Source organism: Poecilia latipinna, unplaced genomic scaffold (assembly GCF_001443285.1).
Source record: "Poecilia latipinna isolate Pla-1442-1.1 unplaced genomic scaffold, P_latipinna-1.0 Scaffold662, whole genome shotgun sequence".
In the NCBI taxonomy this organism is placed as follows: domain Eukaryota; kingdom Metazoa; phylum Chordata; class Actinopteri; order Cyprinodontiformes; family Poeciliidae; genus Poecilia; species Poecilia latipinna.
In genome coordinates this window covers 61,596-86,436 of record NW_015113278.1, presented here as the reverse complement: position 1 = coordinate 86,436, position 24,841 = coordinate 61,596, and the positions used below count along the sequence as shown (strand labels likewise).

At 37.8% G+C, this 24,841-nt stretch overlaps 2 protein-coding genes across 11 annotated transcripts; both read right to left on the bottom strand.

Moving 5' to 3' along the window:
• Positions 1-1,704: 1,704 nt before the first annotated feature.
• Positions 1,705-11,684, bottom strand: LOC106954523 (uncharacterized). Of its 6 annotated transcripts, none has more exons than XM_015044074.1 (12): positions 11,500-11,684; positions 10,261-10,294; positions 9,745-9,813; positions 9,517-9,659; positions 9,314-9,436; positions 9,180-9,237; positions 8,474-8,788; positions 7,086-7,222; positions 6,883-6,996; positions 5,989-6,046; positions 4,188-4,253; positions 1,705-4,111 (listed from the first exon to the last, which is right to left on the bottom strand). In XM_015044074.1, exons 2-12 carry the CDS (start codon positions 10,268-10,270, stop codon positions 2,952-2,954), a joined length of 2,253 nt encoding a protein of 750 aa, XP_014899560.1. In that variant the 5' UTR covers positions 10,271-10,294; positions 11,500-11,684; the 3' UTR covers positions 1,705-2,951. The 6 variants fall into 6 exon arrangements, with proteins under 6 accessions (XP_014899560.1, XP_014899565.1, XP_014899562.1 ...); XM_015044079.1 differs by having other exon boundaries at positions 9,745-9,818; positions 10,266-10,294; XM_015044076.1 differs by having other exon boundaries at positions 11,510-11,684.
• A 1,737-nt stretch (positions 11,685-13,421) lies between these two features.
• On the bottom strand, positions 13,422-24,364 carry LOC106954521 (uncharacterized). Of its 5 annotated transcripts, XM_015044070.1 has the most exons (17): positions 24,114-24,364; positions 23,343-23,388; positions 22,486-22,635; positions 21,938-22,401; positions 21,742-21,863; positions 20,017-20,130; positions 19,371-19,428; positions 18,746-18,868; positions 18,496-18,606; positions 18,347-18,415; positions 17,989-18,234; positions 17,841-17,915; positions 17,623-17,756; positions 17,384-17,518; positions 17,231-17,288; positions 17,065-17,142; positions 13,422-15,626 (listed from the first exon to the last, which is right to left on the bottom strand). In XM_015044070.1, exons 3-17 carry the CDS (start codon positions 22,596-22,598, stop codon positions 14,197-14,199), a joined length of 3,330 nt encoding a protein of 1,109 aa, XP_014899556.1. In that variant the 5' UTR covers positions 22,599-22,635; positions 23,343-23,388; positions 24,114-24,364; the 3' UTR covers positions 13,422-14,196. The 5 variants fall into 5 exon arrangements, with proteins under 5 accessions (XP_014899556.1, XP_014899555.1, XP_014899557.1 ...); XM_015044069.1 differs by lacking the exon at positions 23,343-23,388; XM_015044071.1 differs by lacking the exon at positions 23,343-23,388 and having other exon boundaries at positions 18,511-18,606.
• Between the last annotated feature and the right edge of the window lie 477 nt (positions 24,365-24,841).

Here is a 24,841-nt window from a genome sequence, read left to right as displayed (position 1 = left end):
AAGTGACGTTATACAAATGCAGCTTCAGTTCTTATGGCAATTCACATTGGTTTGGTTTCTAAAAGCGATCAAATTAAATGATACTATTTCCAAAATATGAAAAGTTGGTGATAACACACCTACAGTGTTGTGAAAGAAAACAAATACTGTTCCTCTTACAGAAAAATGGTTCAGATAAACATAATAAATACTATCAGATAGCCAAGAAAGACATGAAAATATAAAAATATTGCCTTATAGAATCAGTTCAGATTTTAATTGCTAATCGTTCATGAAGTGCATATTTAGCAACGTGATAAAAATATAAAATAAGATATTAAACTGCAGTGGCTAAAAAATTAAAGAGTTGGATTACAAACTGTAATTAATGATGTTCCAGTTATTTATCAAGGTAAATGAAAAAAAGAGATTATAGAAACTTGCTTTGACAGGGCAGATGATATTCTCATAGAAGATTGGCAGCTTTTAATAGAGAAAGTTTTGCTTGAAATCATTCTTCTTTGTTGCTTGCCATCATCGCTACTTTACATCCAAAGAGCTTCATAGACAAGAAGATTAAAACTAATTATTTGACACAATTTTGAAGGATAGAGCTTGTTGAAGATTTTAAGTTGTAGTATATTTTTGGGAAATATCTGGCTCCATCTTCTTCGATCCCAGGTTCTCCCAGTGGGCTGCGTGTAGCCACACAGAAAACAATGAGTGCAGACGTCACAGAATTACAGTTTAATCCAATAGAAGACAATTTATGCAAATTACAACAGAAACTGCAGAACAACAGAGACATACATTCATTTACCTGAGACAAATGGAAAAGAAGCAGGAAGAAAGAAAGAAAGAAAAGCAAAGACGTCTTTGGAGAATTGCAAGAGCAAAATCTGATTTGTTACTTCTGTGTAGAAGGTTTTATAGTAAAGGCGTATTCTTGTCTTTAATTTATTCAAATAAGGCGTACCTTTGCTCATCCAACCAGGAGCTATCTCTGACCTTTTAAAACTCCCTGCTAGTCACGATCTAAGACCATTTGTCTCCATTGTTTAAACAAAGTGAGAGCAGAGACTCTCCTGAACTCCTGCTGTTTTATGGCTTTTCACAAATGAGTGTGAAAAGCTGGAACTTCTCCTAATTGCTTCCCACACAGATAGATGGCAGTTCAAAAGATCTTAGCAAACCAACTGCTTTAACTACAGATAACATTAAGGTCAATAGGGCAGAATAAGTTACTCATTTCAAAACTATAATTAGGCGATTTAAATCAAGACATGTTAAGCTTCAAAACTAGCGGACTTTAAATTTATTTTCTTAACAAGCTCCAGTTTCCCAGAGAAAACCCAAAAGAGTCAAGTGTAAGTGCTGGGACTACCATCTATAGGATCAGGTTGCCATTCGTGTAAAGCTTCGTAAAGAAGCAGGAAGGTGTGCGTTTCTGCATGGATAGTGAGGTGGAGATGTTTGGATGCTTGCGTTGTATCAAAATGGGACGGAAAACAGCAACTTCTCTCAGAGAAGCAGGATTGGATTGTAGAGTACTGGGGAAAACTATTTCTCCAATGCTGAGGTCCCCAAACCTGATCCCCAGAACCCACTTAATAGTGACTTTATATCACAGAGAATGTGTTAAAAAATATTCAAATGTGTTTTATTAGAAAAACTTAACACTAATGTTTCAATGTAAGGTTCGGTTTCTAAAGAGACATGAACACATTTAAGAAGACACTGCAATTTATTCAAAACAGAGATGTAACATTTTATATTCCATGGTATTTCATTAATTCATACCACACTACATAAGGTTAACACATTTTCCAATAGTTCAATTAGCACTTTCATTACAAAGGTTTAGGAAAGTCATAAATTTGAGTGAATCACAACAAATCCAATCTAAAAACTGTAGATCCGTTTCTCTGCAGAAATGGAAAAACAAACCGCTTCTCAGTTTTAATTCATCTAGTTATTTTTTGCTTCATGGATCTGAAACTCTAGGATTTCAGTACTTTTAAAGGATGTTTTTCTGACGGTATGAAAAATTATCTGTATGTGAAGTTTGATTAAGAATAACTCCACTGATGCATATTGAAAATATACGGTGGTGGAAACTCAAATGCAAAAACTGGGATCATGACATCTTTGGTAGAACCAAATCCAGAGACGACTGTGCAAAGATGGATGCCTCATAATGTGAAAAACATAATGGACAACCGTGAGTATGCTCTTCTCCAGAATGTGTCATTCAGAGGCTTATTGAGATGCAGCATTGTAATACAGACCATGACAATTGGTCTTTCATTTTCCTTTAAATTGAAGTGAATGACAACAGCATCGACAGAATAAATTCAATCTGACAGCCCTAAAAAAAAAAAAATGCAACAAATCTCTGCATGTTGTTGCAGGGTTAGATTTTCAAAGCAAAGCTGCACATGATAAATGCAGTTGTGCTTTAATGGTAAAAAAAAGAAAAAAAAGAAAAGAAAAAGAAAACACAATGGCTCAGGCAATGCGATGCATTAATCTAGAAGAACAACCCCTAGCCTTAAGGGTCTTTAATATGTCTCAACCAATATAAACAGCAGCATTTTAAAAGAAAAAAAAAAAAAAACAATGTATCAGTTTGGCAAAATAAAAATAGAGCTTGAAAAATAAAAATGTCATGTTGGTTTGCACTTAGTCTTACACTTCATTTAAGATTTTGCTCAAGTTCTGGTGTTTGTTTACACCTAGTCACATCCAGTGGCATCTTTCATAATATGATTCCTTCAGTTCTTCAATATTCATTTCCTATTCAGGAATCATTTTGGAAAAAAAAACAAACAAAAAAAAAAAACATAAATACAACAGCCAAATTATTTCATTTTACATTTGGAGACTCCCAACATGTATTAATGGTAGGGTATATTTTTAAGCTCGTCTAAGTTTTTACACTTGGCCATGCGAGTCGTGAAGTTTGTTTTTATTCAGTTTGGAATGCCAGCGCTGAAATAAACACCAGGACTGGGAGTGTAGCACGCAGATTGTCCTGGCTGAAGGAATGCATCAGCCTGAGTCCATCCCCAACCAGCAACATCTGTGATTGGATACATGAAGTTTGGGTTGGTGCGGGGCAAAGGCCCCTGGCTGGTTCCGGTTGAAGCATCATGATAGGCCTGAAACATCAGCCTCTGCTGTATTGGACTGACTTCAAACGCTGAGGACGGAGTCGTGTAGCGCTGTGGAGCTGTTTGGTGATAGTCGGTAGTGAATTTCGTGTAAGCCTGGGCTTGTCTCTGTTCAGTCTCGTGAACCTGTCCTCTAGGATCCAATACAAAGCTGCCCCTGTACACAGGAATATCTCCTGGGTGAGTTTCCACGTTTATCCTGGCATCCTTGAAATAAGGAACTTGTTGTTCCCACACCCTGCCTGTGTGAAAACCTGCATCGCTCCATGACGGCTGCTGGTTTTGCTGCTGCTGACCATAACTTGAGATGATCTCACTGCTTCCTCTGTCTAGCCTCGATGGTTCCAATTCTGCTCCGGCTGATGCAGAACCGTACCAAATATTGGTACCACAGCTCCCCTCTCTGTAGTAGGAGTCAAAAGGTGAAATCTCCTCATAGTGGGCTCCAGCAGCAAAATGTCCCCCATTCTGGGCCTGTAAATCTTCATATGTCCAGCCTTTACTTGAGCATTCCTGAGATCCCCTTAACTTATTTAGTCCAGGCAGGCTGTCGCCAACATAACCATCGTCGCCCTGAAATACTGTGACTGTGATGTGCTTTTCTGACGAGTAATCACCAGAGTCTGCGACTTCTTGGTAGAGCTGTTGCTCTAGTGGAGATGTTTGAAGCTCCAGCTGTATATCAATAAGGTCTACAGCAGACCTGGTGTCTAAAACCTCAGGGGGTGATGTAGCTGGTTCCGATTTGGATAAAGGTGATGCAGATGACTCTAAAAGATGATCCGTGTCAAAGGATCTTCTCTCCAGCAGAAGTTCACCTTTACCTATAGGCAGGCTCACGTTAAACATGGTATTAGTCTTTTTGCTTTTTTTCTTCATCGGTTTCATTCTTTTTGCTCGTTTTGGCATCGCTACAAAGCTTTTTTCTGGCGCATGTCGAGCTGTAACCTTGTTCAGACCTGAAACAGGCAAGGCAAATTATGCAAGAGGGAACAGATTTTTTTTCTTCTTCAAAATATCAGAGGAAAGACCCACCTATGGCAGCTTTTCTTTTTTGTTGAAGGTTGGAACGTTCCCCTCCTCTTGAAAGCATCTTTAAACCTTGAAAATGGAAAAAAAAAACACCAAGGATATACGGGAAAAACATGCCCATAAAAGGATTTTTAAAAAGAAAAAGAGAGAGTTAGCAAAATGAGAGAAAACTACAAAAAGCCTAAAAAAGAAATTGTAATTCAAAATTCACTCAAAACTTTACAAACTGCATAATGATGGATTCACTTAATTTGTTCCCAGATGGCTAAGTGCCTTGTAAAAATATTCACACCCCTTGGACGTTTTCCACATTTTGTCACATCAACAAACACGTAGCGCATAATTGTGAAGTGGAAGAAAAAAAGCAATGAGGTTCCCCCCCCTCCCCCATTTCGCACACAAATTAAAAACACCCTGGTATACATTCGTATTCAGCCCCTCTGAGTCCACTTACTTAATTATTGAAGAACGTCTTTAAAAGCTCAAATCTTCTGTGCAATAGTCGAGCTTAGCAAGATTGGATGAAGAACGTCTGAGAACATTAATTTATCCAAAGTCTCACAACAAGATTTAGTGTCTGGCCTTTGACAAGGTCCTTCTGGCATGCGTGGTGTGGCGACAAAAAAAAACCTTTGGGTTATTCACTGGGCAAACAGAAGCTGATAACCGAAGTTTTCTGAGAAGTTGTTATTGTCTTTTTGAACTGATGAACCATTGTCCAAGGTCACTCAGCTGCTGCGCTGGAGATGGGAAAAAGACTGTCTTCTTTGTTAAGCGGGTGGGAAGTCCCGTGCTTACGGTGGGCATTAAAAAGCGGTGAATCTATTTGTTCCTTTACTTTTGGATTTGCCGGGAGTCTCGACGATCATTTTCTTTTCTTTGATTATAACAGTGCATTCTGTTATTCTTGACTTGCTGTTAATTGGAATTGTGTCTCACATCAAAATAAGATTCATTAATAAATCTCCTTAACAGTTTATAGCAATCTGCAAGTTCTTAAGGGTTACTTTGAACAATAGAGGCGTAGCAGAGTGCATGACTAATAGTTGTCCTATCAACAGGTTTTTCCACCTAAGCTGAGAATCTTGGCATCTCCTCCACAGCTACCAGACCCGTCTGCTGCGCTCCTCGGTCTTTATGAAGCCGTTTGTTCTCCAACAAACCTCTGAGGAATTCAGAGAACAGATGAATTTAAACTGAACTTAAATCAGAGTATAATAAATGGGCGACTTTTGAACTCAGATGATTTCACTGAATTCGTTTGGTTTTCTTAATGTTGCTTCCATTTCCGTTTTGAGCTACTTTTTGTTGATCAAATTCATAAAATCCAGAGGAATTACAAGGAAGTCTGCGGCGTTACTTTTAAGTTAAAGAGGTATGAATATTTTTTGAAAGGCACTGCCTATAACTGCATATGAAAGTCTTGTAAAGAGCTTTGACTTGTGTAAAAAAGAAACTAAAAGCTACAAAAGCAGAGCAAAGGCTTCACAAACTTAAAGAAAATGGAAATGTTTGTATAAAAACATCACTGTAATCAAAAATGCCTCCTGGCCCTGCATGCTAATCTATGGAGAAGGTCAGTGTCACCCTGGACGTAAAAAAAACAAAAACAAAAAAAAAACCATGCTGCATGGCAACCCGTAAGCGCACAAGGTTATGACAAAGCACATTTTCTCATCCTAGACTCAGAAAGATGACAAAAAGACAGACCGATACTTACAAGTCAGACTTTGAGATCAGAGATGGAGCTAAAGAGATGGAAGGTTTATGGCCCAGCAAAGAAATGAAAGTCATCTCTACTTACACCAGTGGTAACTTTTGCCAGTGAGTTGACTACAGATGGACTCGGGTACATTTACTATCTGGGAACATGAGATATTGGTTGAGTGCAATCACAACTTCAGTGCATTACATGAGGCCATTTTCTTTCCTTTTTCTTTTTACACAATAACAAATTTGTACAAGTGGATATATAGAATACATTTCAACCAGTGAAGAATAATCACTTTAACTTGTCATAAAAAAAAAAGAAAAGAAAAATCAGTATTGATAATCTATGAGTGGCACAAATATGTGAGCCTTTTCTTCCAGAATTTGGAGAAACCACCGTCAACCGTATCATTCTTTAAAGACTTTTTCCCTGGTAAAAATGAGTTTTTGCAACAACATTGGTGTTCAGCATTCACCTGACAATTGTCTCACGAAGGAAAACTAGAATATGAGACGTGCTCAGAACATTGTATTGATCTTCTATGGTATACCTCATTCTACGTTAATCAGATACTTTAAAAAGTCTAATAATAGTAAGTCGTTTCATCATTTCTTTTCAAAGCCTAATTGTAGATTGGTGGAACCTCAATTTTAAAGACGTGCATTTTTCTTTAAAAAAATGTCAAAAAACAATATCTTTAAAACACTTCTGAAACTAGAATGTCATCTTAAAGATTTATTTCTTATGTGCTTAAGCTTCACAAATCTTGCCATTCACAGATATTTTATATACAAACAAACAGACTTAAACATCGGTATTTCTTTTTATCTCACTTGTTTTGTTGGCCTTATCCACTTTGACAACTACTGTTAAAATCTACTATCTTAGTACAAGTTCGTTTCTTAAAGGTTTTAAACATAGAGCAAAACAAACAAACAAAAACAAAAAAACAACAGAATAACCTGCACTTTGAGGAAGCAAAAATACCTTCATCTCTCCTCTGCCCTCCTCTTCCTCCACTTTGGCAGCCAGTGACTGAAGCTGGAAGTCGTCTTCACCAACTTCCCCCAAAGCTTGTATTTGGTCAGGATAAATTTCCATCTGCACAAACATACATTTATTTTACCTCCCGGAACAATACATACACATGTAATCATATTTATGTGAGGGATGTTAAGAGTCAAACCTACCAGGTAGTTAACTAAATGGGAGGAGCTGGAGAGGTGATCAATCAGGTCATTTTTGGTGGATCTTATGCGACAGCAGTGGCATAAAAAACAACATGAGCAGCCGTCTTCACTTCTGAACTCGACCACACGGACGAGACCTGAGACAAACGTGGGTTGGAGTTGTTTTTAACTAACGGGCTTAACATTTTAGGTTGGGAAAACAACTCGGTTTGCAAATGTACACATGGAAATACGCTCACTTCACTTATACAAAAACTCTTAAGAGGAGAAGATTTGCTTCCATTAAAGCTGATTTTAGTTTTTTGGGGGAGATCAGGAGATGAATAGTAATTGGAGAAGTTTGAATATATTGATCACGGGCACAAATGTCAATCATTTTGGACTTTTACAGATGCTTTTGAGCCGTTTGTATTGGGTTCACCGGTTTGAATTTCCAAAGGATTTTCTTCCATCCTTTAATGTTCAAATGTATCCCTGCGCCCCCATTAAGATCAGACTAAATGTCTCATAGCAAGTTGCTCCTCGACCACATACTTTTCAGAAAACTCTTTATGACACAGACCTGAATTTTAAATACAGTTTACAAACTTTTTCTAAAATTAACCACAGAGTTATTTGGAGAGACCATTCAGGAAGCTTACTGTAAGGCTTTCCAAACTTGTTTTTCTTTGTGTTTAGGATCATGGTCCTGTTGCAACAACCAGCCAATTGAAATCAAACTGTCTGCCTCAGATGAAAAGGAAGCTGGTCAGGATTTTTAGGAGCAACTCAGGAACCACCATGAAAGGAAAACGATGTAGAAACAGTGTCCCCGTGAACCGTGGCATCGTCATGCTGAGGGTCTGTTTTGCTTGCAGTGACACTGAAGATGGAACATTGTCACATTTGTCCACCTCAACTCAAAGCATCAACATGACATTTGAACATTTAGCTGGTTTTGGACTGAGTGGAGATGCTCAAGAAAAGTGACTTCGGTAAACTCCAATGATAGAATTTAAATATTCATGTGGAATTAAACTACGGCCTTCATGATGGCAATAAAAAGCCTGCAGTGTATATGTAAATTAAGCCTTTTATTGTCATTTCAACCATCGGTGAGAAAGACAATTATGGATTCAGACATTTATACCTAATTCGAGTTCTTAAAATACAAAAAGAACAAAGAAATCATTAAAAGACCAAAAATAATTTGATGTAAGCCCATGGCATGTGAACATAAACATCTGGCTGGTTGTGTACATTTCCATGAACAAGAACTTCTTCTCAGCCTATGTCAGTGGTTATACTCATGTATAACTAATCACATGCTAAAACTGAAATCATGCTGCTATTTACACTAGGTTAGCTTTGTAATTACTGCTTTGTTGCGACAGTTAATCTGTGCTTACCAATAACAGGCTTGGCTCCAGGGAAATCCTCCAGAAACCCGTCGCCGCTCTCCGATATCGCAGAGGCCTCAGCCGACATCTGGACCTTCTCCAGCCGTGGGGCTGATATGTTTTGTAAGGGTGTCTTCAGCTCAGTTTGCTGTGAGACTTGAACTAATTTCATGTCTCCCCTGTCGGATGTCTCTGGATGTTCCCACTGGTTGCGTGCAGGCAAAACGACCCTCTGAGACGCCACCGGATAATGCAACGGTTTCGTTTCGGAAAAGCTCTCCAACTCAGCCTGCTCTTGTTTTAAAGTCTTCATCAGAGTCACTGCTGTGGTGTTGAAGAGAGAAGGATGCCTCGTTGACAATACGTACATGTCAAAGTTTCCCCCAGAAGACTTGCTAAGCCTGGTGCTTGGGGCCCTTGGGCAAGTCATCCAGGGGTCCGCATTGTTTTTGGGTTAAAAAATGTTTAGAGTCGACAGGAAATTTGAAAATATCACTTGATAGTTGCATGTTATTGGAAGACTGGAAGATTAATACCTAAACACCAACTATAAAGTCTTTTAAAAAGCAATCATTAAAAAACAAAATAGATAAACAATGCTTAGCCTGGTGGAGGCACAAGTGAAGCCTGGTGGCCCGCCAGGCTTATAATACACTGGGGGAAACCCTGTATGTACAAGAATAACATAAGAGTGTAAGTTCATAAAAAAACTAACCGTGATTTTCACTCTGTGTCGCCATCATCTGGTAAAGCTCATCTTGAACTTCAAATAACTTTATATAAAAGACAAGAAGATATGAAGACATCAAAACACATGTAGCTGAAAACAAACAGAGCAAAACAGCATACCTGAACATTTCCTGGTCCTTCTTTCTTCTCCAACACTTTAGCCAACTCCATTAAAGGCCAAGCCATCTTAGACAGGTCAGGGCTGCCCGGCCACTTAGACACTAAGTGGGGGTGGCAGGCTTTCTGATGAGCAGAACATCACATAAGTAACAACAACAACAGATCACAAATACGCAACATGACTTTTCTTCAGCAGAACTTACAATGTAATTGAATCTGTGGTGACTCCCCATGATGTGGTTCCGCATATCAGCTTTGGTGAGTCTGCATGCACACACCTCACACAGGTACAACGTCTCTCTGGCCCGTGAAGTCACATTCACACACTCTATAATGGTGCCCAGGCCTAAATATGCACAGGACAGCAGAATTATGGAATGAAAAACGAGAAAAGGCCACACTTCAACAAACTTTGACTTGTTTCTACAGACCTATGATGGGTTGTAGTCTGGCTTTGTTGTTCAGATACGTCTCCAGAGAGTTCAGCAGCTCGCTTTTGCCTGAAAGCATGAATATAACATACTTTTCCAAAAACACTTTACACTGAAACTCGTGTATAGAATATAAACATTTGCATCCTTAAGGATTGCTTCTGTTTGTGCCTTTTTCCATGTTTCAAATCATCAAACTCATTTTAATAACAAAATTAATTGAAAATTATTTCATTTTAAGGGGTTAAAAAGCTATACAAACCAACCTGACCTTATGTGGAAATAATAAACCATAATAATAAGAAAAGTCCTTCCTGTCCATACGCTATATCTGCTGAGTTGCTATTTGTAACTTTGTTTTCCCCACTAAATAAATTAAATTACCAGTTGAAAACTTAGTTTTATATTTACTCTGATCATATCTGATATTAAAATTGTGTCAAAAAAACAAAAACAAAAACAATAAATGTGTTTTACAGAACTGTAAATGGTGCAGCATGTCTGTTTGAACCCCACCTGGATCCATCCTGAAGGTCCAACAAAACACCACCTGTGTAGGGAAGATTAGAGTGAATTAGTAATTATATTTTTAAAGCTTGGCACACAAGAATCAACAAAAAAAGTTTGCCATGTATAGCACAACCTTACTATATACGCATTATTTACCATCTGAAACAGATGGATGTGAAGATATAAAGATAACGTGGCATTAATATGCTGTGGAGATGCTTTTTGGTTATAGTCGATTGAAAAAAGAATGGAACAATAAGCAGATCAATCTAAAACAAAAAAAACTTGGGAGTTTGCAAAGGACATGAGAAGAAACTATAAAATACTGACTTTGAAGGGATGACTAAAGAATACCACATGTGGTTGTAAAGAACTTAATTGCTATAAAAAAAAAGATGTGCCAACATTCAAAAAAGTTTACATTGAAATAAAGTATAAAAGTAGAATAAAATAAAAATAAATAAAAACGGACATTAAAAAAAAAGGTTAACTATTCAGACAGAAATTTGCTTAAATAAGTTTTGTTTGTTTTTGAGGGGAGGGGGGGTTGTTTTGTTTTAAATATTTCGATGTCTGGGTAAGCCAGAGTTCAGGTATCTGTTGTTTCAAATGTAACCACGAGGTGGCGCAGCAGTTTCAAACTTTAGCAACTGAAAACTCAACGAAAATGATCAATTATTTTTTATTTGCTTCCAGGAATAACATTCTGAAGCAATTTTAAATCTAACAAACATACAGATTCTGGTTTAACAAAGTTTTTGGCCTCTCGTCATGAAATGCCGACACTTTGCGGCGGAATGTGGACCAACAACTCATAGAAACTACTTTTGTGGATGAGGAAACATCCAGTGGTTTTGGTATTTCCTGTAGTCGAGCCCTACTGAAATAATAAATATTCTCTAATATCATCCAGCGTAAATTGTAGCATTTCTCCCCATCCATAAATAGCTCAATTTTACCGATTCTCCTCCGGATATCCGTCACTGTGAATACGCCAAGTATCGCATAAAACAGCGATTTAAACTCACATTCAACAACAGTACAAAAAAATAAATATATTCCCCGAAGTAAGTGAAGGCGTGAGCAGTTTCCAAAAAAAGCGACGGTAACTACGTTTAACAGCCATTTTCAGTGTAGAAAACCCTAACCGTCCAGGTGTCTGCAACAGCGGCATGTGACCCTGGGCTAACCCGGCTCAGTCCTCCAAACATGTTTGGCTCCCAGAAAGCCGCTGGAGAAACCTACCTATTCTCACCTGGACCAGGAGCAGTCGTTGGTAACACAACTTGAGGTTGTCGTGTAGGAACCTTGGAAAACGGGAAGTAAAGATAACAATGACGCACTGAAAGTTTAGCAACCAATATCTTTCGTGTAGCGCCAAGTTGTTCTGAGGAACGCCCCCATCAGGCTAGCCCTCGTGTGTTGGTGTGTGTGTTTCAGTGTTTCTAGCCTTGTAAGGCTAATTTTTTCCCAACAAATACTACGCTGTGAGGACATACTGCTCCTTAAGGGCCCCAAAATCCGGGTCCCATTAGAAACAGTTCTGTTTTTGGGTGATGAGTGCGGCTTAGGATTTATTGAGTTCAGGTTAGCCATGAACTAATGGTTTAGGGTAAAGGTCACATTGTCAGAGTTGGTTAGTAACTACTTAGATTGACTCTATTGAATTTACTTGAGTAACATTACAAGAATACTTTATTTTTATTACACTGTACTTTTTACTTTTGAGTAATTTCTTAAGTATTGCTGATCTTACTTGAGTAAAATGTTTTTTTTTTCTCTAACCACTGTGAGTAATTTCTATATAAAGAACAAACATGTTTAAACCAAAAATTCGCCAGACACAGACACACACCTGCAGTTTTTGGGCAAAGTTTCATGTTATTTATTGAAATAAACTAATTTGGAAACATCTTTTTACTTAGTCATTTTCATCTTTAAAATACCAGAAAAAAAATTCCACTTCATTTTATATTTTTGCTCCATCTGACTGCATAATTTTTAAATATTAAATGATCAAAAATTTGATCAGTTACCAAATACTTCAGTAGACTTTTTACAAATTTTTTTTTTTGCTTTTACTTGAGTAAAAAATATATGGAAGTAGTGCTAATCTTGCAATCTTTAGGTACCACCTCTGCATATTATTTTTACAATAAAAATTTAAGTCTTTGCAAGAATTTCTCATAAGAGACAGATGATTACTCTGAAAGCTGGTATGAACACAGTAGGTCAGAAATCAAACACCACTGTTTTCAGGTTAAAAGTTAAAAAAAGAGAGAGATAAATGTATTATTTTCCATTTGCACAACTTAATTTTAGCCTAGCTTATAAACCGTCTTCTCAAACATTTTGTAGTTACAATAAAATGAGAACGCTTGAGAAATATGGATAATTTACAAAGCATTAGTCTACACAACTATCAAACATTTGTTTAGATGAGACAACCACTTTATTCACACAAATTTCTGTGCCAAGGTTTGAACTGGACAATGTTTATAGTCTTTGACCTTACAGATCCCATAACTCAAATGTTCGCCTTGTGCAAGTAAAACTCCTTGAAACAAACATTTGTAGGTCATCCATCTCTGATTTTGCCTTGAACGGCACCTGTAATAATTTTCCAAAGAATGCGTTTATCTCATAACACCCGAGTTATCATAAGACCCTGATTGGTGTGAGGGAGAGCAACGTTCACGGCCAGTCACAACTTAGCCATGAAATGAAACATGGCCAAGTTGTTTATGCTAGCCTCCCTTTTCTCCTGTTGCCATGGTTACGTGTTGAATTCTTTCCTCAGGGACTAAGGAGAGGTTTTCACTTTTAAGTTTATTGTATGGTTAAATAAAGACATTTAAGATAATAAACTGGTCTGTCAAAGAAAATAGTGGGACAACTTGAGACGTTTATTTAAAAAAGCTGACCGTTTCTTAAACTTCAGGGTCATGACAAAAAAAAATAAAAATAAAAAAAAAGAAAAGCTGGTAATGTTCATTTAAATCAGTTTCTTATCTTACCTTGTGCAGACTCAACTTTACACTGAGGGAATCCAGTCAAAAGCAGAGGAAAGTTTAGGAATCACATTTGGGACTGAAATTAATCTGGCAGTGTGTTTTTTTTGTATTTAAACTTTAAGCATCCAACCCAATAATCACACAAAACGAGACTTGATAGCAAAATCAGAGTTTACCAGGATCAGAGAGGATTCGGTTTAGTTTTCATAGGAGCAACCTACATTCTCAACAAAACTTTATTCACACTTGTGAGAACTTTTAATTTGAAACAGGTTTTCCAACAACAGATTTCTTTACAAGAATTGAAGAAATAAATTACCAATTACAAATATCCTTCTATGCATGCCAGGTATACAAGTACAACTAAGTATATGTATTTACCTTTTTATAAGTGTAGTTTTTTAATTGTGTAGTCACATCTTGCAAGACACTATAGACGGCTCATTTAAAGGATGAACATCTTTAGGCCAACAAAAAATAGCAAAGTTGTATTACCATGTTATAACAATGGAACAATAAAAACTTTAAAACTAAGATAATGCTAATGGGGTCCAACTAGCACATCTAGTAGACAATCATTAGCAAATCTGTACTCCAACTCACAGTCCAAAGGCATTTGAACAATTTGTGTGAATTAGACTACATTTGGCATTTTTTTAAACATTTTTACTAAAAACTAAACTTGCATTCAGAAACAGTTCCATATCTAAAATCCATGCAATGTAGAATTTGATTAAAAACAAACCAATCAAGTCCCTTTTATATTTTAACATGGAAAACATAACGGCTTGCAAACAAATCACTTCACAAGAATAACGTATGTAAAATTGTAGGACCAAAATGCAAGCAGGCAGAAAGAAAAAAACAAAAAACAAAAAAAAAAAAAAAAAAAAAAACTATGAATACAAGTCCAGAGAAGATTCATGGATCACATTCTCACCCCTGCCATCCATGGGTAGTACGGCGTGTTGAAAGACCCCGTTCCTGGAGGTAATTGGGGTGTCAAATGATATCTGAAAGGAGTAAGACTGAAGGGGTTCACCATCTGCTGTGGGTAGATCAGGCTTGAATAGATGAACGGTAGATGTGAGCCTTCAGTGCTAAATGAAGCAGCCACATGTTTTTGACCAGCCCGATAGGAAGGATAACCTGAATCGCCCATTTGGCCGTGTGGATCACAGCCTCCTGAACCCGCCACCGTGAAAGTGGGTCTTAGTGGTGGATCAATGTGGAAGCCGATTTGATTGTTTATGTTAATGTCAGTATTGGCCTGTTCAGTGTAGCTGGACTGAAACATGCGCTTTATGGGGTCTGGCTGGTCAGCTCCAGTAGTGTTAAGTAATGGACCAATCGCATTCCCGTCAGGTTCTGGGTCACATTTTGGCTTCAGTGTTTGCCCCGAGTTAGGGTTGGTAGTGGCACAACCAAATGGAAGTCTACTTTCATTTTTACAGAATTGCTGATCCTGTAGTTTAAAGAGGTCAGCAGTAGGAGCTAGAGTAGTGACAGGCTTGTCTTCAGTCACATCATCTGCAACGATCCGCTGTAGGCTTTCAGAGGACGAGACGATTTTAGGAGCAGAGTCGAGACCTACGGTGACAAGTTCCTTCTTGCACTCCAAATCAGATGTCACCATCTTAGTCCCGTCTAACAAGTTGGTAGGTGGATTCTTCCTCACTGGAGCTTGAATCAGGCAACACTTTGAGTCCCAGTCGTACGACACACTTCCAGAGTTATCAATTTTTGCATCCCACCTAGTTTGAGGAATTGCAGGAGAACTGGTTGGACAGGAGTTAATGGTTTTAATATTATCCTTAGTCAACTTGGAGGTGATCCGTTTCAAATGAGAAGTTAGTTTTGAAAACAAATCCTGATCCACAGTGGATTGAAGATGCTTAGGTCCAGAGTCTTCATCTTTGATACCAAGCAGAGAAGGGCCTGCAGGAAGGTTGACTGGAGGAGACGTTGAATTTGGAGAAGCAGGCTCACACTTGATCTTCTGCATGATGAGCATACGTTTAGCTGGCAGGGGGTCCATCGATGAGCTGGCTGGTCTTTTTTTAGTTGGGCCACTGACTGATACGTTCAGTTTTGTTCCGAAAGCTGTGCAAGATGTTTCTTCTGGAACTAGTTTCTGATCAGAGCTCTGAGGCAAAGCAAGAGCTGATGACACTGGCTTTTGAAAAGGATTGGGTTTGGCATCTTCTACGCTTCGATTAGGGACACCAGAGCTAACCAAATCAGTGTTTGATGAAGAGGAGTTCATATCCACAGGACTGAAGTCCGTTTTTGTTATTACATCTGATGTTCCAACATTGGACATTTCTTCCAAAACTGTGCTTTTTGTAATTTCTTCATCTGAAATAAAAACAGGAAAAAAAAGTTTGTTTTTTTTAAAGACAGGAAAGTGTAGGGGGTGTTAGAAAATATTAGGGTTTGGGGCATTTTAGTCAATCTATGTAGTCTGACAGCATTGAACCAGTCAGTATGCTCCAGTGACAGTTAGGGGGCGCTACAGGCCTTCATGAGAAGGAGAGAGAATCAGTAATACCTTAGCAAGTGCAGGCACCAGAAAACCCAGAAGTACTTAAACTGCAGACAAACTAGGAAAAGCGGTTGCTCATATTTAGTACAGATTAAAAAGCATCTCCTCCCTGCCCGTCAAATCATATTCAACTATCCCCTTCACCAATCAATGCCAAAACATTCTACCAACTGTTTGTCTGCTACTAGAGATGAGAACCAAAACAAAAAAAAAATGCTCTCTCAAAACCTAACAGTGTGACTTTCCAGGCTGCCATGGTGTCTTTTATCCTTTTCAATCCAGACGAAATGCATGGTTTGAATCCTGGATTGGGGTCTTTCTGCTGGAAATTCACATGTTCTTTGTGAATGAGTTGGTTCCAGTTCCTCCCACAGTCCAAAAATATGACCGTTAGGCTAAATGGACTCTCCAAACTGTAGTTATGTGTATGTATGGATGTTTTTCCTGTGACGAACTGGCGACCTGTGTAGGGTGTACCCTGCCTCTCACTCAATGACCGCTGGACATGAGCACCAGCCCCAACAAAAAAAATAAATAAAAACACGAAGCTAAAGACATGTCAAAATGAAGCTAGACAGAGCCATACTATGTTCTTGTTACTAAACATAAAAAAGTCTAGGAGATTAAATTTACTGAATGTTTTGCAGATTTTTATAAAAATCTGGTAGACCTTTTTTGTTTAAAATCTATAAATTACACATCTCATCTACAGAAATCTGACGGCTTTGCACATTAAAATAGTGCATTTAGTTTATTTAGCAGGTAAAAATAAAAAAGATAGTGCAAAGGATGGATGGAACTGCTGAGACTAACCTTTCAAACTTTGTCGAATCAGGAATCTTAGCCAAACTCAATCACAAAGCCAGAACAAACTTGCTGGACTGATGTTATAAAGCTTCAATTTGAGGTAGGTAAAAAAAAGTTGTATTGCAATCAGAAGTTTGCATGTTCAATTTCACTTTCTTCCCCTTACATGTCTTAAAGAAGAAGACAGTATTAACATTCAAACTGTTTGGTACAACAGACTCAAAAGCAGCCTTGAAGGTCACGCATGGTTATTGCTTTGAGAAACAATATTTTTTTTTAAGGTAGTCATCTTTGAAAGTTGAAAGAAGTCCCCCTTCACTTGCTTTTACAGAAGTCAGATTCCAGAAGTTCACACATACAATTTGAAATGATGAAGAGATGAAATGACCAGGCTAGCAACAAGTGGTTGCCTGAAGAGAATAAAAATTAAAACTAGAGACTTACTCCACTGGCATGCAGCACTGAGGGGCAGATGGACGGTTGTTTTCTCTTCATTAAGGATGCTCTGCACAATTTTTAAAGCTTAAAAAATATATATATATATATATATAAATAAAAAAAATTATACAAACTGTGGTAAACAACCTGTTTGTAAACTTAAAGATGTTACCTTCACTGAAGTGAGTCATCCTGACAAACTGATGCAATTTTTGTTGAAGTATTATGCACTGAGAGAAAAAAGGGAAATTATTAAACCAGAAGTGAGCTCATATACATATAACTTTAATTATCTTGTTTGATCTAATTATTAGTGGATAATTACCTTTGCATCATTTTTTTGGAAACTGTCACGCTCTGCCAGCCTCCAGATAACTTCTTGCAAAATGTTGATTTTCAAGGCTTGAGGCAAGTCTTCCTCCTGCCAGAATATCTTCAGAAACTCAGGGTGCTTTTTCCACTGAAACAAAGTGGGGAAAGAAGGTATTTAGCACCAATAAGTAAGCTTGTTCCACTCAGAGTGGAAAGATTAAAAGGTTCCCCAAATTTTAACCCAACACTCACCATGTATTCGAGTTGGTGATCGCGACTGGTCACATGTTGACAGATGTCACGGTTTGAGACGGTTTCCTCACAGCTTTCACACAGATAGAAAGTGTCCAGACAAATCCCTCTGCACTCCCACAGAAACTCCATACCTGATAAGGGGAAACTATTCAGATAGGCTGCAAGTTTCTCTAAAGTGGCAGGAAAATGCTGACAGATGAGAGAGGGGTACTCACCAATGACTTGTTTAGTGTCCACTTGTCTTGCGTGCAAGAAAAGGACTAAATTACTGCAGCCTGAAGCTTTTCTCCCTGCGACAGCCATCCATTACTATAAGTCAACTCGTAAATGACAAAAAGTTCAACTTGAAAGCTGAACACTAACCAAAGCAAGTTATGGGTGGTGGTGGTGGTAATTCATCATGTCCTCTAGGTGGTCCGTCATGCATTGGAGCTTCTCTCACTTTGTGGCCCAGTCCAGTCCTTTTTATTTGCACCGACTCTGCTCGTTTCTTGGGGCTGCACATCTCAACTTTTGGTCGACAGTTACCAGCTTTTGGTGCATCTTGTGCGGGCGACAGACTCTTTGAAAGTTTTCTTTCTGGTGGGAAAATAGAGTCCACTCTCACTCCTGCCAAATTTGAGTGAAGAATTTGTGCAAATGAATGATTTGGTATGCAAGGAATGGAACCAACATGCTGATGGCTAGACACAGATATCAGTAAAATAAATAAATTACTTACTGGAACTACTTATGAGACTTTGAGGCTGAGCATCAATAGCTGGCATAAATGGATTTTGTTTAGCAGTTTCTGAAATAAAAAGAATATATGCTGAAAGAAGTTGTAAAATCATTTTCTTGGAGAAACCTGACAAATAAATGAAGTCAAACCAGCAGCATCTTTAGTTTCGCTGCTTGGAACATGATTTTGATCCATTTTGATGCAACTTGCAGATGTCTGGAGATGGTCCCGAGTCAGAGTACCGGCTTTACAATCTTCACCTTGGATAAAATATTGAAAGATCAATCCGAATTAAGTCGGAGCAAACTAAAATAAACAGTAATAAACAAATCTGAAGAAGGAATTCTGTCTTCAATAGTGCAAAAAGTCAAACCCTTAAAATGTTTGTTTACAACTTACCATCATTTGAGCTTGAAACTTCACATGGACTTTGAGCTTCCTGTCGGTACGTTTGCACAGGTTCAGATACAGAGGATGAGTTTCGGGGGTCTTGTCGCTCAATTGTTTTTAGTTCCTCAATAGCTGAGAATCAAAAAACAAGCCAGAAAGGCAGTTCTAAATATGCACACAACATTTTAATGAATTATTTCCCAGTTATTTATCAGTAGAACACTTTTAGATATTATATATATATATATATATAATTTTATTTGATATCAAAACAACAAAAACACTTTTAGATTTTAAAATGACAAATTCATGCTATGACACATTATCAAACTGTTAATTCAGCCGTCTTAAATGAACCAAGTTTAAATTCTTCATCATTAAGTACATTTTGGGTATCAAGGCAAATTTTAATCAACTGATTACATCAATTATTCCAAACCAAACATAAACTTTACTACAGACAGGCCAACTGGTAAAGGATTACTCCAGACTATAGCAGAAAATGTCAGGGTGCCAGCTTTGCCAGGCCGTTACAGTCGAAACAAAAAACTACTTTAGGTTTAAAAAAAAAAAAGAGCACCGACTATGTGGCTTTCTGAAATTGAAATATTTTAAATATTTAAGATTTTACTACCTTCTTTTTCTGAAAGAGCAGCAAGCTTTAGGTAGAACGCCTTCTTCACTTCTGTCCTCTAGGAAATAAAGGAATGGCAAGAAAATGCATTTAAAATAGATTCTCTAAACAAGGTGTGCAAGTTAACAGACTGCATGAAGTCCTACAATTTTAAACACCCAACTGGTTGGATGCGTTTGTGCTAGAAACTATACTTGCTGCATTGCCAAAACTAGCCTGTATTAACCACCTATAATAATAATAAGCAAATTTTGTACAATTTGTTTTAAGAGAAACCCCACAAAGGTAAAACTACATGGAGAAAGGCAAAGGTGTTCATGCTTCCAACCACATCACATTTTTTGGAATCAGCTCACCGAATAATAGCAGGTTACACAACATTAATAAAAAAAAAAACATTTTGACAAGTATGCAGGCTCTTGGGAATAGTCTACTTGCATGGCTTCCTGCTCCTGGAATGACTTGTGGTCTCCAACCTGCACTCTGACAAATTTAGTTTCTCTGACGTGCGTCCAACCATTTACAAATGCTTCTAATCATTTGTAAATGGTTACACGTCTTAGAAATAAAAACAGGAGAGGCAACATCAAAACTGTAGGACTTCAACAAGATCAGAAACAATGGTAACTGTGCAAGAGCTTGTCACCTGTGGCTTCTGTGATCCTATGCTTTTCTCAATCTCAGCTAAATGGGCCACAATGTCTTTGAATTTGTCCCCAATCTCTGATAAATTTGCAGTCCATCCTGGATACTTCATTTTCTAGAGAAAAAAAAAAAAAAAGCACAGTAAAAACACAGCATAGTACCAGGGAAATCATATTAGTTGAAATGCTAGGGCTTAGCTTGCATGTGAGGAAGAATGGAGGGGTAAAATGTTATAGGCAAAGATTCAAAGTTTAGGTTAACCAACTTCACTTCTATTACAGGCGTGCCCAAATTCAGTCCCATCCTGCAACTTTCAGATGAATCAAATTAATGAATTCCCTCTGCAGCAGTCATTCACCTGGTAACGAGCAGTTCATTTGACTCAGGTGCATTATAGAAGCCAAAAGTTGCAAGATTGTAGCACTCCAGGACTGGACTTGTGCACCCTTGTTCTAATGGATTAAAATGATCAATATTTTTTGAGTTTCAGGACTGTCGGAGCAGAAATAAGATATATTGTGATGTAAATTATGAAAACTCAAAACCCCTGGAATTCTACCATGCCAAGATTTAAAAAAAAAAAAAACACACACAACCTACAAAATCACCTAAAGGAGGCTCCTGACATTATGACAAAATGTTAGGAGTAGACCATTACTGAGCCCAAGAGCGTCATTAGAAAGGAAGACAGCCAAAAGAGTCATAGAAAATGAGTCCATAAAATGGACTGAGCTGTGCCAACAGCTGGCCCTCCTCCAGGTCAGTTTGGGTTTCACATCCTTGTTTTTCCTCTATAGTTGGTCAGTTTTCCAGATCAAACAAGTTTGTACTAGAAGGTGTTGGGGTGAAAAGTGGCGAACGTATAAAATAAAAATCCTCACACAGGACTTTAATGTCACTACTCCAATCATGTCAAGAAGAAGGAGATTTATTCAGCACATCTGCTTACACATTACAAGTTCAACAATTACAGAAAATCTCCCCCTTTTTTCAATGGTTACAAGAGTCTTTATCGGATTTTATATCAATGGGCGTCTATCTGCATGTTTTAACCAATAAGGTCCTTTTCTTCAGATTACATAAATTTCTTGGCCCGTTTCATACTGGAGTTCAAACATTTCCAGGAAACGTCCACAGCTGGGATATTTCAAGCCTCATCTACGCGACTTAAACAGCACTTTTGCTATTGTTATTGTCCATATCTCTCCAAATCTGAATTCCTTCCCGACTCTAGGGCAGAGTGATTTGCTGTCACACTATTATTTTTTTCCCAGGTCATCCTGACCTGGAACTTTCCAACGACTGGAAGTTCAAACTGAATTATTCCCTTTCCTCGGTATTCACAGTGAATATCTTACAACTGAGCGTCCACAGTAACACTAAATAACTTAGTAAAATGACCAAATGGCAAATCAATCATGACGAGGATAGAAATAAAGTGTGAGGAAACATTTGGCCTACACTCAGTTGTTGGGAGTAATGTTTCAGTCACTCAGCATTTGACTGAATCACTCTTCAGACTTAAATTAACTTGTATAGGAACGATTAGGCTAAGATAGGAGCTCCGAGAATCTTTGAGATGAGCCCAGGGTTTTCTGCAGTCTGCTTCAACCTGCACAATGGCTACAAGTCTGGATACAAACAAACATTCTCCTAGACAGAGAAAGAAAGTTGATCATTGGAAAGGTTAACCTTTTATCTCTGAAAGACCAACTCAGGCACTTACCACATAGTTACAGCAGTGTGTGAAGCTGGTGGAGTGAGTGGATGTTCTCAGCCTGACTGAACACAGCTGACAATAGACTTGCTGTTTTTCTTGACATGACACAATGATCAGCTGACTTAAGCCTAACACAAGAGAAGATGCATGTTAATCAAAAGAGGCCTCACACATAAGCTTAATCAAAAAGGTTAATACTCGCCGATTTTAGGAAGGCTTCTGCTTTGCGTCGCTCCGCTTACAGGTAGGTTGGAGGGCTCTTTCAGGAGCTTCTCATTTTCAGATATGGTGCTCAGTTGGGTAGAAAGTGGTACATTTCTCTGGTGGGGACGCACTTTGGTGTTTACGCCAACCAACTTCTCATCAGGCCCAGTCTTGGCAGAACTAGCTGTACTTGTAGGTTTAACTGGTTGTTCAGGGATTCTAGCAGAGGCTAAGCACGTCATCTTGGTCTTAGGCAATGCTTTGACGGCACTGGATTTCACCTTACTGCATCCAGAACCATCTGCAGTTGTAGAACTAGTTCTGATACCGAGACACACTTTTTGCAACACTTTGGATCCTGCTGCACAACTTGACGAAGACTCTTCAGAAACAGTTCCACCGCTTTTCAAGACTCTGGACTTTGCTGCAGGTTTTGCAACTGCTGGGTTATGATTAGCAGTCCTGGGAATAGAGGAGGTTTTCGTCAGTGAGGTGAAAGTGCTCCATGTAAATGAGACTGCCAACCAAAATGTGGAAACTACTTACTTTTTTAGGATAGAAACCTGGTTCTGTTTAGAGTTAGTCTGTGATACTGTCAAAGGCACCCTTCCGTCTTCATTTAACAAAAACGAGATTTGAGTATTTTTATGTTTTGTCATCTTGGACAAGTGTTGGATGCTCTGGATTAGTTTCAACCTGTTTTAAGGGAAAATGATTGCATTGAGGCATGTAGTGTTTAAATTTAAATACAACAGGTTCCATGTTAATTTAGTCCTTCAATTTGCAACCCCACATTTCCATTGTATCCTTTTGGAAGACAAACAATTTCTTAGAAAAGGCTCTAAACAAAGGGGGCCAAACTACGATGCAAAGTATTGCTGACAGTCACTATTTATTGAAATAATGTAAATACATTTCCTTACAGTACATGATGAGTAGAACGGGAAAAAAAAGGTGATTGTGATTGTATGGCAGGATAGTCTGCATAAAAGTCTGAAGGTGCGAGAGTAAAACTGCACTAAAGTATGCACTGATGTGCACAGGAAATGACTCAAGAGATGTGGGATGAATAGAAATAAAAGTATACCTGAGCAAAAAATAAATAAAATTAAAAAATGACATGTACACTGAAGGGGTTATAACTAAACAAAATCCACAATAATTCACTTTATATTCTAAGCATGCCTAAATAACCAAACGGCTGAAATGTCCTTCAGTGAAAGGAATGAAACAAAGAATATGACAAGTGAAAAGATGCAAATCTACCCTGGTGATTAGGCAAACAGACTGTTTTGAAGAGACAGGACAGAAAGAGTGTTAAAAGTTCAGAATATTCAGATTGACTGCAATTTTAGAGAAAAAAATTAATAAATCAAAAAGATCACAGCAAACAGGCAATCTACCTTTACCAGTGGAAAGTCAGATTAGCCCATTAGGTTTCGGTAGACTCTGGAATCAGAGCTAATACTAAGGCAAATCCGTCTATAAACCAAGATATGAAAAAAATATCATAATCCTCCAGCTAAAGTCCCAGAGGGTTAGAGGCCCAGTTAAACGACATTTAACTGAAGTCCTAAAAGGGGTGCAGGTTTTAATGTTTTTATCTTTTACAAAATGTCTCTCTTTCTCACCGTTTATTCAATGTCGCATGCTGTTTTAATTTTAATTATGTAAAGCACTTTGAAATGCCTTACTGCTAAAATGTGCTATACAAATAAAATTTGATTGATAATATATAAGGGTCAGGAAAGCTTTCATGAAGGATCATGACAGGTGTTCAATCTATGAACAGTATGACGAAAGAGACTGGGTTAAAAAAAGAAGCAGTATGCAGAAGAATAAAAAAAACTTGGACTGTTCCACCACTATCACTCAAATATTGGTACAGCTTGACAAAAGCCTCAGTTACATCAAAAACACGATTGGTGGGACATTGTCAAACAGGAAGCTGAAGCTAACCGGCTTGTGGTAAATTAACCAAATAGCACAAGATAGCAATACATGGCTAAAGAGTAAAGTATATATATATATATATATATATATATATATATATATATATATATACACACACACACACACACACACTTTAAATTTTTTATTTTTAAACAAAATCTTACTCTTCTTGCATTGCCCTCATCTAATGCTAAACATAAAAAATAAAATAAAATCCTCACCTTCTCGCCACGTAGTATGCAATCAGCTCGGCCCCACAATTCAAGTCTGGAATTACACACAACAAAATCGATAAATATAAAAATAACCGAAGAAATTTATTTTTTATTTTTTTTAATTCTCAGCCAATCTCTGAAAAACTAACGGTTGCATGACTTTAAAAAATGCCAGAAACTAGCATAGCTAGGTGTAAAATGAAATCCCGATAACACGGAAATTCAAGGACAGACAGAAAAAAAAGTGAGTACGGAACTGCAATAAATAGACATGATGAGCTGCGACACAGGTGAAACTAATTATGATTTAATCAAGCATTCATGTAGCTGCAGGAAAAGTTAGATTACAGCGAGGATTGCTAATAAAAAAGACAGCAAATCAAAAACCAAACTATGGCTGCCGGGGTTGTGTTGTTCTGTTATCACTCGTTTAAAGCTAAAGCAGCAGTAGGTAACTTACCTTGTCTCTACCGACAATAGCAGAGGGTAGGAATGAGTTTAACATTGGGGGCGGGGACATATTTGAAGCTTGTGAAAAACAGTGATTGTCAAGAAGACCACTTTTTGAGTCATCTAACGCGAATCAGATTGAATATACTTATCCGAGTCGCTGTGTTGCTATTTATTTTTATTTTATGTAATTTTCCTTAGTAAAAAAAAAAAAAAAAAAAAAAAAAAAAATTGTTGTTGTTTTTTTTGGTATTTTGTGAAAAACCTGCAGGGACCCTTATGTC